Source organism: Talaromyces proteolyticus, assembly GCF_021365285.1.
Source record: "Talaromyces proteolyticus strain PMI_201 chromosome Unknown BGW36scaffold_7, whole genome shotgun sequence".
NCBI classification, from domain to species: Eukaryota; Fungi; Ascomycota; class Eurotiomycetes; order Eurotiales; family Trichocomaceae; genus Talaromyces; species Talaromyces proteolyticus.
Window position 1 is genome coordinate 1,309,533 of NW_025764283.1, and position 13,322 is coordinate 1,322,854.

General features: G+C 53.6%; 2 protein-coding genes across 2 annotated transcripts; both read right to left on the reverse strand.

Annotated features, from left to right (window-relative positions):
• BGW36DRAFT_297438 (putative C2H2 finger domain protein) lies at positions 1 to 2,248 on the reverse strand (the record flags this gene model as incomplete). The annotated part of the gene is made up of 5 exons (XM_046211357.1): positions 1 to 953; positions 1,005 to 1,378; positions 1,427 to 1,749; positions 1,802 to 2,063; positions 2,115 to 2,248. 5 exons carry the CDS (start codon positions 2,246 to 2,248, stop codon positions 1 to 3), a joined length of 2,046 nt encoding a protein of 681 aa, XP_046071299.1.
• A 7,293-nt stretch (positions 2,249 to 9,541) lies between these two features.
• Positions 9,542 to 10,057, reverse strand: BGW36DRAFT_360207 (uncharacterized protein; the record flags this gene model as incomplete). The annotated part of the gene is made up of 1 exon (XM_046214151.1): positions 9,542 to 10,057. One exon carries the CDS (start codon positions 10,055 to 10,057, stop codon positions 9,542 to 9,544), a length of 516 nt encoding a protein of 171 aa, XP_046071300.1.
• Positions 10,058 to 13,322: the final 3,265 nt, after the last annotated feature.

Sequence of the window (13,322 nt, forward strand, 5' to 3'; positions counted from 1 at the left end):
TCAAGTACGAAGATGATGAACTGCTTCTATATGGCGCTGCCAATGCATCTGCTCGAGATGCTCCCAACCGTCGTTGCAGGAGTTACACTGACGGTCATTCAAATGAGCCGGCCGGAAATGACGGAGGAGACTGCTTTTCTGAGCGTATTCTTTTCCGCACTGAAAACAGACCCAAACTTCCTCCTCCTGCTTCTGCTTATACTTGGGATTTTTTATATGTTTTCCCTCACTGGTTTCCTTAACTTCTTGTTCTTCATAATGACGGCTCTCAGCAGGTTCATCAACGTCATTAGATGGCCGCTTTCTCTTCGGCCGGCCCCGAAGAGGACCCCCTTCTTCATAGTCGCAATAGGGAATAATTGTGTGGACGGTCCTGTTGCGTCGCTGCCATTCCCCCTCCAGTGTCCACTCGACAGGAACAGCCAGTATGGCTTCGATAACCTTGGCTTGAATCGGAGGAAGGTCGTCATTTCCATCATCCATTATAGAGCTAGAATCATCGTCATCCGGTTGGATGGCGCCAGAAAGCTGCTCATTGATTTCCGCAATGGCCCGCTTCCTACTATATCCTTGTCTCATGATTTTCTTCTGCTTATACCGGGCCCGTTGACGAGCGTTGGTAACCTCACGTTCTGCTTCTTGTAACATGGGAAGCAAGTCTGTATTTGAATAAATTTCGTACTCATCCTCTAGTTTGTTGCGTTCTCGAATAGCGGTCTGCAAATCGGGGTCTTGCTCAACCAAGGCTTTGGCATCAGCGTCCAGATAGCGGGGACGTTCGGGATCCTTGAATCGGGAACTACTTGTCAGAGCCCGCTGCCATTCTTTGTCTGGGGTCAGCCCCAGTACAGCCTCCTGCATGTTCACATGACGCCTTGGACGGTAATAGTCGAGAAATGTCTGAGTGTTATCATGGTTCATAATTAGATTTCGTTGAGCATCACTAACCCATCCTAATTACTCTCATTCAGAATTTATACCCGTCGATATGAAGAACAACTTACCAGTCGAATCTAGTATTTCGCCCGTCCCGTAGCGAAATTGATGAAAGAAAAAAGAATTCAGAAGACCCATGATCTCTGAAATGGATCGCATCGCTGAGTAATAGGTACTATCGGACATTCGCTGATCGCGAATGATCGTGGGCTTCCCCTTGATCACTTTGACGTCGCAGAACAGATAATACTCATCCATTTCGTTCTTCAGTGGTATCTCTAGCTGCTGAAAGCTACGTCTGATAAAGAGACTGCGAAGTTCGTCCATTGATTTCACATTAGGCGCAAAAGCATCTGCGTGGAACAACAAGCCCAGGATAAAAACATGCGGACTAAAGACCAATGAAACTCCATATATGATTTCGGGGAAAGAGAACTCGTTTCTATTTGCGGATTAGGAAAGCGTTTCGATGGCCTCGGGCGCTACTTACAGATCCTTTACTCCTAGGAGCTGCTTTATATATTCAGGCCGGATATCAATGGAAATCACGGGTGGCCCTCCATGCGGGTCTTTTTGCAGAGTGACGCGTAAGTGTTTATATTGAAGTCTTAGGATCGCTTGTTTTCGACTGGCAGTAAACAACCCCAGCATTAAAGCAAGGCACAACATAATCCGCTGGATACCCAGGTAGAATCGCTTCTTTCGAGTTGTGAGAATCGTTTCATTGAAGGGAACCATATCCTCAATATACATCGGCTCATTAGGACGAGGTTGTGTATCGTATCTGTTCTTTTTGATGATGCTCCGTATACCCTACGACAGTCAGCTGTTAATGTAGAACCGCTTATTAGACAGGTAGCCGTACTGTTCGAAGTCTCTTCGCCATTCCTCGATCCATCTTCTGTCCCTTCACCTTCTGATAATAGCCGCGGAAGTACTTCCAATCGGATTTGAAAGCGTTGGCCTTTCTGTAGCGCCTCAGTTTTCGACCATTCTTACCACGATCAAGTTTAGTAGTCCAATTAAGGAACCGGTACAGGCAATTCGCAGATGCAGCCTGTAGAGCGCGTTCTGGGTGCTGCCATATGGATCCAGCGGATTCTTGGAAGGCTTTCATCCGGCAATACCTATTCATGGTGAGTGAGGTGAAGACTTGATCAATATTCAAGGGTGTATACCGATGCCATCGATCGACTACTCTAGTCCGTAGGTTTTTCGTACCATCTGGTTCGTCGAAATCCGAAGGAATATCAGAGAGCTCTTCTTCAGTATCGTCGTTGGGGTCCTCGTAGCTATGGCGATGAGTCCTCATCAGTACATCAGGGCCGTTATCTGGTCCCTGGTCAGGGACATAATTCTGATGAAGACCTTGACTCTCAGGCTCTATGATGTCTGTATCAGATGCGTCCATGTCCGGTGAATCAAATTCGATTCGAGAATCCGCATCGCTTTCTGTATCAGAGAGATATTTTTCTGCAGCTTGCCGGCGCTGACTACGGTTACGCGCCATCGTACTTTGCTCTTTTTCAATTGATTCGCTAAAGAAGGATGAAAAGGTGATATAAAAGAGAAATATAAAGCATAGAAAAGCATGCAAAAATAATATATTTGACAATAACATTGGAGTTTAGTCGCAAACGAGCTGAGGGAAGCTGGAGAGACGAAAGAGGGAACCGGGAAAAAAACTTATGGGAGGCGTCCATGGCAGGTGGGAAGCCAGCGGGGCTTTAATAAAGGGGCCAAATGGCTCAAAGTCGTATTTTTGTGAAGTTAGGAAAACCAAACACGGATCTTGCAATGAGTGATATCAAAACCTGGAATACGGAACAGGTTAGTGGAAGTGCGTGCGCGTTGTGCGCCGACGCGGTTGTACCCGTGAAGGCATTTTCGCCTTCAAATGGAGGCAAGATCGCCGACCCGGATACAATTAGAAATTCTTAAGAAGTAGAAATAGAATATATATCAATAGAAAGCATTAAATGAAGCTATAGACAAATATTAGGGTTAAATTATTACAACCCAATCAAATCCTTTCGTTTTTGCTGGGCCTCACTTCTCTCTCCGTATGTCCCCCACTTAATGCCAGGCTACTCAATACAATTGGATAGATTAATGAAACAAGTTCGTTTAAAGCCTTTTAAAACGTATAAAGTCGAGCTGATTGTCCGCTATTGAAGGTCAATAATACTAATAATTAATCTCTAGCTGCTACTGTAAATAGTAAACATTGCCAGATGCTAGCAGCACTTTCTAATTATAAGTTATTGTCAAACGCGGTAATACCGCTAAGAAACCACAGGATAGACAATTGAGGTATAGTGTTGCGCTCACTCTAGGTGAGAAATAAATAATTAAGCTTCTTCTATATGCTGACTTATGTTTTAGGAATATCACAGTGTAGCCAGGTGTCTTATGGCTCATAAAGGATTATCGGATCTTTACGCCTTCTATAATAATCCGGAAAAATGAAAACTCAGACCAGACTAGTAAGTCGATCAGTTAAAGATAGAATATGTTTTAGGTAACGCAAATGGCATTTTCTATCTAACAGATGATAGATTAATTAAATCAGGATGCATTATGAAAAGCAGAACTTGATGCTGCGATTAGGTGATGAAAAGAATAGCTTTTATTCCTAAGACATAAGTATAATTGATGTTATCCCGCGAAGGGATATGATCTGAGGCATCCTGTTATAGGCGCTTTGCAGAGTGCGCAACCTTGTTCTGGAGATTTCAATATTTGTAGAGATCTGCATCCCGCACAGAACATATGGTTCTGAGACAAATATATCGCCGGTGCGAAGGAAATGAGTGGCAGCGAACTTGCCAGGTTCTTAGTAGTAGTAGTAGTAGTATTCATACGCGCATCTAAGCCTAGTGTGGCTGGCGGCGAGGCTAATGGACAGTGGGCCTCTCTGCCAATAAAAAGAAGAGAAAGTGCAGGGCTGTCGGCCATAGGCCTTGACTACAGAGCGCCTAAGGCACCTCTAACGCAGCCTTAGCTAAAAACTCTGCACGCGTTCCCGCGTCGCCAAACAATAATAAATCAACAAATCAACAGAACGCTCAAACGCCAACAAATGAGATATGTCACAGACCTTATATGCTTGAGGGGGTGGTAGTGGAACGCTGGAAAACTATGGAGACTAATGAAATATTGTACAACGAGCGCTCGCGGCGCGGGGAGAGGGGGGGAAGGAATCAAATAAGAGGGGGCCCGGGGACATCAATCGTGTGGTTCGGGTGGCCTGCGTGCCCGAGGGCGCCCAGACAGGAAGAACTTTTTGCATAACAGTCGCGCTTACAGCGGACGTGACACTGGGGGGACGACATGCCTGAATTGGGTCAGGAGACCCGTTCGCAGCATGAAGTCGATGCTCTTTTTGACCCAAGCAGGCTGGCTAAGCAGTCGCTTGTAGTCGGTCTCACGTGCTTCGCTCCAAAGTGTCTGTGTACGCAGTCGGGTGAATAGAGGGCATTTGGTAAGAACATGGTTGGCATCCTGCCGGCCGAAGCCGCAGTCGCACATGGGTGAGTCGGCGATCTTGACGTCTGCTAAGAAAGTGCGCAGGGCCGATTTGCCTGACTGTAGTTGGATTAAGGCTGAGCTCCATGCCTTATGAAGCCCCGCATGCAGCAGTAGAAGCGCCTTCGTCGGCGCAGTGAATATCTGATAAAGATCCCGACCGTGCTCGGCGATCTCCCACTCTTGCTTCCACCGTTCGGCGAAGCCCGCGCGCAGGCGCTGACGGCAGACCGTCACTAAGATTATATTCTGATGCTGAAGCATCAGATTGAAGGTCATACGCGCGGCATGTGGCGTTGCCTGGCTGGGTGCATTGATCCGGGCACGTCTCTCCTCAACGCGAGTGCGGCGAATTGCTTCCATTGCGGCGAGCTTTGCTAGTCGGTCAGCTTCCTCGTTGCCAGGCACGCCCTCGTGGCCTGGCACCCACTGTATCCGTATACGCCAGTGGGCCTTGTGTAGACGATCTAATTGTTTGACGATTCGCTGCACGATATGCTGGCCTGATGAGCGCTTGGGGGCTCCACAGGCGGTTATGGCGGCCTGGTTATCGGTGTAGATCGTGGCCTCTCGGGGCCCTGCGTAGTCAGATTGCTTTGAGAGGAGTGTTAGCGCCTCGTGAATGCCTTCCAATTCCCCTGCGTAAACGGTGTGTGTGTCGGCGGAGCCCACAGGCGTGCTGACGCTCCCTAGTGTAGAGTGCGCTGCGGCCCCAATTCCATTGTCAAATCCACTGCTATCGGTAAATATTTGTATCGGGGGGGTCTGTTTTCTCAATTCAGCGAGTGCCGCCTCACGGTCCTCGCTAATCAATGTCTCTGGCGGCTGCCACCAGGGGGGAGTCGCGAACGGCTGGATCAGCTCTATTCGTTGGCACACCCCCCGTCCCAATTTGGCGTCAACAGCCGCTTCCAAGCGGTGTAGGGGGACGTGTATGCGTTGTTCCGGTGCGCATCGCCTCGGATTTGGTGCAGCTTTGGGCGGATCGGCGAAGTCATGATGCGCAGGCAGGCCTCTTCGGCAAGCCGTGCGAGGGTGATCTCGGGCGGGGGGACGTTCAGGCAGACCTCAAGGGCCTGCCGGCTTGTGCGGCGGAACGCCCCGGAGATGCGCTGCAGCGCCTGGTACTGAATCGATCGAGCGGCCTTCTCGGCAGCGTTTTTGGCGGCGTGGAAGCCATAGCCCCCGCGTACGTACCATGTCGAGCATGCGTACATGATCTGAGGCAGCAGCACGGCTGTGTAGATCTTCCGTAAATGGACTAGTGGAGTCCCCCAGGTGGATCCTGCGATTGAGGCTATTCCAGCGACGAGGCCTGCGGCTCGCTTCCTCATTTGACGCACCTGCGCCATGCCAGTGAGATTGGAGTCTAGTTGCACCCCGAGATATTTGATGGCGCCAGTTGGCGCGATCTCGACGCCTCGTAGGACGAGGGGGGTGTCGAGGGGGGAGTCCGGTTTGGGCACGCTACGGTGCCGCCGCCAGAAGTGCGTCAACTGGTATTTGGCCGGTGCGAATTTGGAGGCATGTGTTCGCTCCCAGCGCTCTGCGACCTGGTGCGCTTGGGAGAGTGTGCGGCAGTTGTCAGCGGCCGAGTCCCCGTATGCCATGATTAGAACGTCGTCAATGTAGCCCATGGCGAGGGTGCCAGGGCATTGGCTTTGGATATCGTTAATGAGGTCGGCATTAAAGAATAGGAATAGGATTGGTGACAGGGGGGACCCCTGTGGGATGCCAGTGTTAACCGGAAATCTGCCCATGTCGCCCTCGAGAAGGATGATTGATGTGCGGCGTTCGCTCAGAAAGCTTTCAATCCAGCGTACCAGGGCCTCCGGCACCCGCCGCTTGCGTAGATCATGAAGAAGTCGCTTATGATTGACGTTGTCGAAAGCCCCTGAGACGTCTAGGGCTAGCCCAGACGCTACCAGAGCCCCCTCGCGCCACTCCGCATGGGTGCGTTCGAGTAGGAGGTGCAGGGCATGCTCGCACGAGCGGCCTCGGCGTCCTCCCATATGGTTCCTTGGTAGCAAATCATAATATTCTACAAGATAGCTCAGCCGTGTGGCGAGAACGGCCTCAAGGGCCTTCCCAATCGTGCTCAATAGCGCGATTGGCCGGTAAGCTTTGGGGTCGGTGTAATCTGGCTTGCCTGGTTTACGGATCACTACCGTGTTGGACTGCCTAAAGTGGGCTGGACAATAATGGCAGATGATACACGCATTAAACAGGTTAGTGAGGTAGTCATCGATGATTGGAAGGAGCTTCTGGAGCACAAGATTAGGGATGCCATCCGGCCCCGGGGCCTTCTTCGGTCTCACGTGACTAATCGCGGCGTGCACTTCATGGATTGTGATTGGTGGCATCTCTAGCTGCTTTGAATAACGGTATTGATGCCCTATATCAGATAAGTCAGCTTCGGGGGGTTAGGGTGCAGCACCGCACGGAGCAGGGCCGCCTTGTCTTGGGGGGCGCTGTATTGACGGCCTTCATAGTATAGCGTTGGGGTGAACGTTGCACGAGGGGACCCGCGCATGCGCACCCATCTGGCCACCTTCCAGAAGCCCTCAATGGACTGCGTGGCTTCCTCAATGCGGCTTCGGTGTAGTTCACGTGCGAGGCGTGACGATTCCTGTTTCATATGTTGCTTGGCCGTCTTATATGACTCCCATGCACGCTCTGTGTTGGCTTGCTTTGCAAAGCGTCTGCGTCGGGTCACTTCCTGTTTGAGTGCGGCCATCTCGGGGGTATAGCCAGGCCGGGAGTATAGTGAGATCTGCTTCCATGGCGTAGCCTGTTCGGCTGCGTCAGTGATGGCTTTAATTAAGGTTGAAATAGCGCTGTCGATCGCTTCCTTATCAGGTAAGTCCTGCGGGCGCCAGCTGCGGCTCTCTATCAGCTTGATGAAAAACTCCCAGTCTGTGGCATCCCACTGTCTGCGGCGGGCCGGGGCGGCTCGGGCAGGCGAGAGGTCAAACTCGGTGTGGATTGGCACATGATCTGCACCGTACCACCACTCCCGGCGGTCCTGACAACCAATGAGGCGATCTGCCAGGGCGTGCGAGGCCCAGACGAGGTCAATGGTGGTCTTGGCGTCGGCTCTCTCGTACGTCACAGTGCCTCGAGGCAGCAGTTGCTGCAGGCCGTGCGCGTCCGCGATGTCGATGAGTTTGGTGGCGTCGTCGTCGATAGCTTCGTAGTCGGGGGCCGCCCAGAGCGGGTGGTGCAGATTGAAGTCGCCTAGGGCGACGTGCAGGCCAGGGCGCGTTGATATCGCGGCTGTGAGGGCCTCAAGGTTTGACTCGCCAGTCGCTCCGGCGCCTGGGTTATAAATATTGTGCACATTCACCACGCCCAAGTTGGTATGGAGCGTCAATGTTGTGAGATCTCTGTTATGGTGGTGCACCTCCCACTTCGTGGCGTCGAGGCGCTTATTGATGTAGAGGCACACCCGGGGACGGTCATCGTAGTTGGCTTTTGGTGTAGGGCGCAGTGCCACGTGGAAGCGGCCCTGCAGGGCGAGTGAATAGGTGATCAATGGGTCTGTAAGTTTGTTGATATAAGGTTCTTGGATCGCCAAGATGTCGTACTCCTGAAGCTCCTCCTCCCCGAACAGGTGCATCTGCACCTCGTCACGCGATTTCCAGCAATTCGCCTGTAAAATATATAACCGATTTGGGTTTTTATACATTAAGATAGGTTGATTAGGCCCACGAACTGTCTTCGAGGTTAGTGGTCATTGCTTCGTCAGTGGGGCCATAGTTGGGGTCTCTGCGGGTGAGGCTCAATTCGTCGTCGGACGACTCGTCAGCGGCAGGGCGTGCGCTTTGGCGGCGTCGCACCTTCTTGACTGCGTCGACATTGGCCGACTCCAGCGAGGGGGGGTCCGCGGAGACAGTTGAGGTAGAGGTTCGTGCGTGATCAGTGAGTTCACGTTGGCGTCACTCTGTCTCTCGTCCATGGGATCCTCTCGATCCCGCATGGCCTTCTTTGAGGATCGGGTTGTTGGCTTCGCCGGGGCTTTAGGGCTATCAGGTTCTGCGGCACGCTTGCGGGTGGCCGTGCTTTTGCTGCGTGACGGGGCGGACCGAGTCCGCGGGATTGGGGCGCTTCGGGTGGGAGCTCTGGGGCTGCGCTCCATGGCCACTTCGGCCGGGGTAGGGTCAGCAGTCGGATTGACTGCGCCTGGCGAGGCCATGCCTGGTCTCGCGACTGGCGCGTGGAATTGGGGCCCGTGGGCGCGACGCTGGTGCACCTCGTAGAGGCAGGATGCCCGAATTGGGCACTCCCTCGCGAAGGCGTAGTGGCGTTCGTCGTGCTTCTTGGCTGGATCTTTGATATGGGTGTTTTCTTCGACGCAGTTAGTGCACTTGGCATACTGCTTGTCGTGGGGTGTGGAGCAGTCCCCAGTATCATGGTGGCCAGCACAGTAAGCGCAGCAGGCCTGACGTCGGCAGTGTTTGGCGATATGCTTATACATTTGGCAATTGAAGCATTGTTGCAGGTTGACACTCTTATCATAGATCGTACATTGGTGCTGTTTCCCCTTGATAATTAGGCCTCGAGAGATGGCAAAGTTGGCGACACGTTCGTCATCGAAAATGACGACCAATTGTGACTGGGGGGGCTTTGTTCTTTAAGTTTGCGCTCACCTAGCAACCACCCGGTATGGGTGATATTGATCGGTGCAGGCAGTTGGGCGAATACAGGGGCATTTTCCGTACGGAGCGTGACCTTGAATTGGGCCAGTCTGGGGTCAATGGAGGTGTCCACGCCTCTCGCGACCACCCCCAAGTGCGTTTCCGGATCTGGACCTTGTCGCCAAAGGCTCGGGTCCAGGCTGACTTGCGGGTCAATTGATCCACGTCGTCAACGGTGCTGCAGAGTAGGGCCATGTCTCCGCTAGGGAGGACACGGACTGCAGCGAAGCGCCGGTGGGAGATGGTCGGCTCTTGAAGCGATTGAACCGCTTGATTGGCGCGCTTGACAACCTCATCGAGGTGTCGGCGCAGAGGGTTGATCACCTCGCTATCAGTGCGTTCGAGGTAGATCTCGAGATCTTCTTGGGCCGGGTACGGGGTCAAAGGAGTGCTGTTGCCGCTTGACAGGCTGAGGCTTGGAACTGTAGGGGGTGCGAAGGCACCTTGCGTCCCCAAGCGTGGACATAGGACTCGGAGCTGCTGCTCCCAGTCACGTGACCAAAGCTCATCGAGGTTTTCAGGATGCGAGATCCAGGGGGTGAGGGAGCGCAAATGGCCTCAATCAGGCGGTTAGTGTTGCTTTTGGTCGTCAAGACCTCACGGGAGGTTTGAGACACTTCTTTTTGTGTCTTTTCCATGTGTGATTCGACGCGGGCGAGGCGATGCGCGAGGGCCTCGATCGTGGGTGCCTTGTGGACTCGCTGCGCGAATCCAATGAGGGCATCCAGAATCTGGTGAGTAAGGCCCGGCGGCAGGCCTGATTCAACCTTTTCAGCATGCTGTTTAATTGCTGTGAGGTCTTTGGCGATGGTGGTCGCATATGCGCGTATATCAGGATCTTCTTCGAACCGTGGTTCAGGCCACGGGAGCCCCTTTTTGCTCTTCTTCGCGCCCATGGTTCAACCACGGGGTTTGAAGAGGAGAGATTTGAGATAGGGGATAGTTGAGAGGTCTATTATAATTGAGATTCCTTCCCGCAGTACTTTTTACCTGAGGGGGTGCGTTTTCATCGGTGCGCGAGTTTTTCCTATCCTGGCGCCCTGTTGTGCAGCGCGCTTGGCCGCCCGGTCTGCCGCCTCGTTGCCGGCGACGCCTTCGTGCCCAGGGATCCATTGAAGGGTGATTGGGATGCCTTGTTCTGTGCATTGATCCAGTAGACCTTGACACGCTCTAATGAAGACTTGTCCGGAGACCATATTGGGACTGATGAGCGTCCTTAGGGCCGATTGACTGTCAGAGTAGATTACGACCCCTTGTTTAGTGCGTTTCTGCCACTTCTCGCTCTCGCTGGCCTCCCTGAGCCATATCGCTGTGTGGAGGCCGAATTCGATGCCGCGGGCCTCCGCTGCGTACACGGTCGACGTGCCTTCAGTGCCCAGGCATGCCGTGTATTGCCGGTTCGCTTCGGGGCAGACTACTGCCGATCCGATGTAGCCTTGATAGCCGCTGCCGTCCGAGTATAGCGCTATTGGGGGGTTTCTTTGCTTTGTTGCTTGTCGTGTGCGCTGATCGCTTCTTCACGTGTGTCAAATAGCACTACCCTCGGGGGTGTTTGCCAGGGTGCCCGGGTGTATGCTTGCCGACTCTCCCATTCGCCTGCTACCGCTTCCGGGGGAGCCTGCAGGCATCCACCCTTCTTCCAGGCTTGCACCTCGAGGGGCGTGTATCCACCGAGTTTGAGTTCTTCGTCAGGGCGGGGTCGAAATAGGGTGTGAGGGATGGCGTGGGCGGGTCCAGTTCGAATTCGTAGGGCTGTTTCTTTGGCGAGTTGTTCCATCTGAAGCCGAATAGGTAAGAGGTATAGTTCGACGTTAAGGGCTTCAGCTGCTGTCGTCCGGAAGGCGCCGCTAATCAAACACGCTGCGCGTTTCTGGATGGAGGCAAAGCTGCGAGTTATCTCGGCCGTCTGCTTCTTCGTGAGTGTTCCCGGTTGGAACCAGGCCGCCACCCCATAGAGCATTTGGGGGATGACAGTTGCTTGATAGATCTGGCGCATCGCGGAGAGTGCCACCCCCCATGTGGAGCCTGTCAGTCCTCGTAGCGCTTGCAAGCTCATGCCGGCTTTGGCCACTGCTTTGGTGCGGTGTTGTTTGAAGGTGAGGCTCGGGTCCAGCCAGATGCCTAGATAGCGTTCAGCGTCTCGTGTTGGTTCAATTTTTGTGCCATCTGGGAGTTGAAGCGTCGTCCAATTGGGGTCGGTAGAGCTGCGGGGGTTGACAAAGTGGATAAGCTTGTATTTCTTAGTATCGAAGACAGAGGCGTGACGCCTGGCCCAGCGGTCCGCTTTGGCGCAGGCTGCCTGCAGCTTAGCGACGTTGTGTTCCTCCGAGGCTCCTGTGGTTAGAAAGGCGACATCGTCTACCCAGCCGCTTGTAGTGGTGCCTTCGGCTTCATTGGCACTATCGGTTAGGAGATCTGCGTTGTAGATTAGGTAAAGGATTGGGGAGAGTGGAGACCCCTGTGGGATGCCAGTTGATATGGGGATGCGCTTTGATATGCCCTCCGGCATACGGATGCGCGTGCTTCGCTCGCTCAGGAAGGCCTGGATCCATGGGGCATAGTGCCCCAGTCGCTTCCTACGTAGATTATGGAGTAGACGTTCGTGGTGCGCATTGTCGTACGCTCCCACGACATCGAGTAGTAGCATTGACACCACGGAGAGGCCTTTTCCCCAGGCACACCTGACTCGTTCAATTATGCTCTGAATGGCATGGTCTGTGGAGATACCTCTACGGCCCCCTAGATGTGTAGGTGGCAGCAGGGAGTGCTTCTCTATAGCATAGCTAAGGCGCCGGGCAATTATTGATTCTAGGAATTTGCCGAGCGTGTTGAGCAGCGCTACTAGGCGGTATGCCTTAGGGGTTCGATAGTCGCGGCCTTCGCCTCCTTTGCGTAGTATGACGGTTATTGAGCGCTGAAAGTGGGCGGGGTTGAAGCCTGCTTCAACACAGGCATTATAGATTTCATAGAGAGTGTCTAGGGCTTTTGGATGTTGTACGACCTTATGCCATAGGGAGTTCGGGATGCCGTCCTCTCCCGGGGCTTTGTCGGCCGGGGTGGCGCGAACCGCGGTCTCGATCTCGTGTCGTTCGATGCGGGGGAAGGCCAGTTGTCTCGGGTACTCGGAGCCTGGGATATCGCTGAGATCGGCTGGGGGTGTTGCCGGGAAGAATGTGCGTTGGAATAAGGTTGCTTTGGCTTCGACGGTCTCGGCGATCTCTCCATCAGGTCCACAGAGAGTCGGCGTGATTCCTGCTTCGTACGCACCCTCGCGCGAGCGGGCCCATTTCGCCAGGCGCCAGAGGCCCTGAGGCCCCTGCTCCGTGGCCAATTGAACCCTCCGGCGGTGGCCGGCGCGCAGGGCCTTCTTGACCAGGCGTTTCTTTCTGTTCCGGGCGATTTTATACAGGGCCCACGAGCGTGGTGTGTGATAGCGTGTGTATTGGCGGCGGAGATACCGGGCCGTCTTGACCGCCTCGCGGCATTCGGGGGTGAAGTCGGGATTGGCCCATTCACTGGGGACGGCCATCGGGGTTGAGGCCTCAATGGCACGGCGGATCGTGGCTGTAAAGGCGGTCGTGGCGAGCTCGATTCGTTGCTTTGAGGCCCTCTGGAGGTTTGGGACGATTAGGTGCTTATCGAGTGTCTCCAGAAGGATCTTGGTGTCGGTGGCTTTCCAGTTTCGGCGTTGGGGGAGTTCTCTCGGGGGAGTGGTGATGTCCAGGAGGGTTCTTATAGGATAATGGTCGGAGTCGTGCTGCACATCGTCCGCTCGTTCACATGCTATAAGCCTGTTGGTCAGGTTTTTAGAGATTAGAGTTAGATCGATAGTGGAGGTTAGTTCGCCTCGTTCCCACGTGACTGTGCCTTCTTCTGTGGTCAGTTCGATGTTATAGCGGTCAGCAATCTCTAGAAGGCGCTCCCCTTCGGGATCCATGTTCGTGCCGGGGCCACCCCAGGCAGGGTGGTGCACGTTCATGTCTCCCACGATGAGATGTTCGGTCTCCAGCGCGTTCGTTGAGGCTCCGGGTGGGGCTGCCTGGAGGCGTTCTAGTTGGACAGCTATCTCCTCTATGGTTCCACTTCTCGGCTCGTTGTATAGTAGTAGTAGTAGTAGTATTCATTCACCTGTTAAAGCTGGCTAACTGATAATGCCGCTAT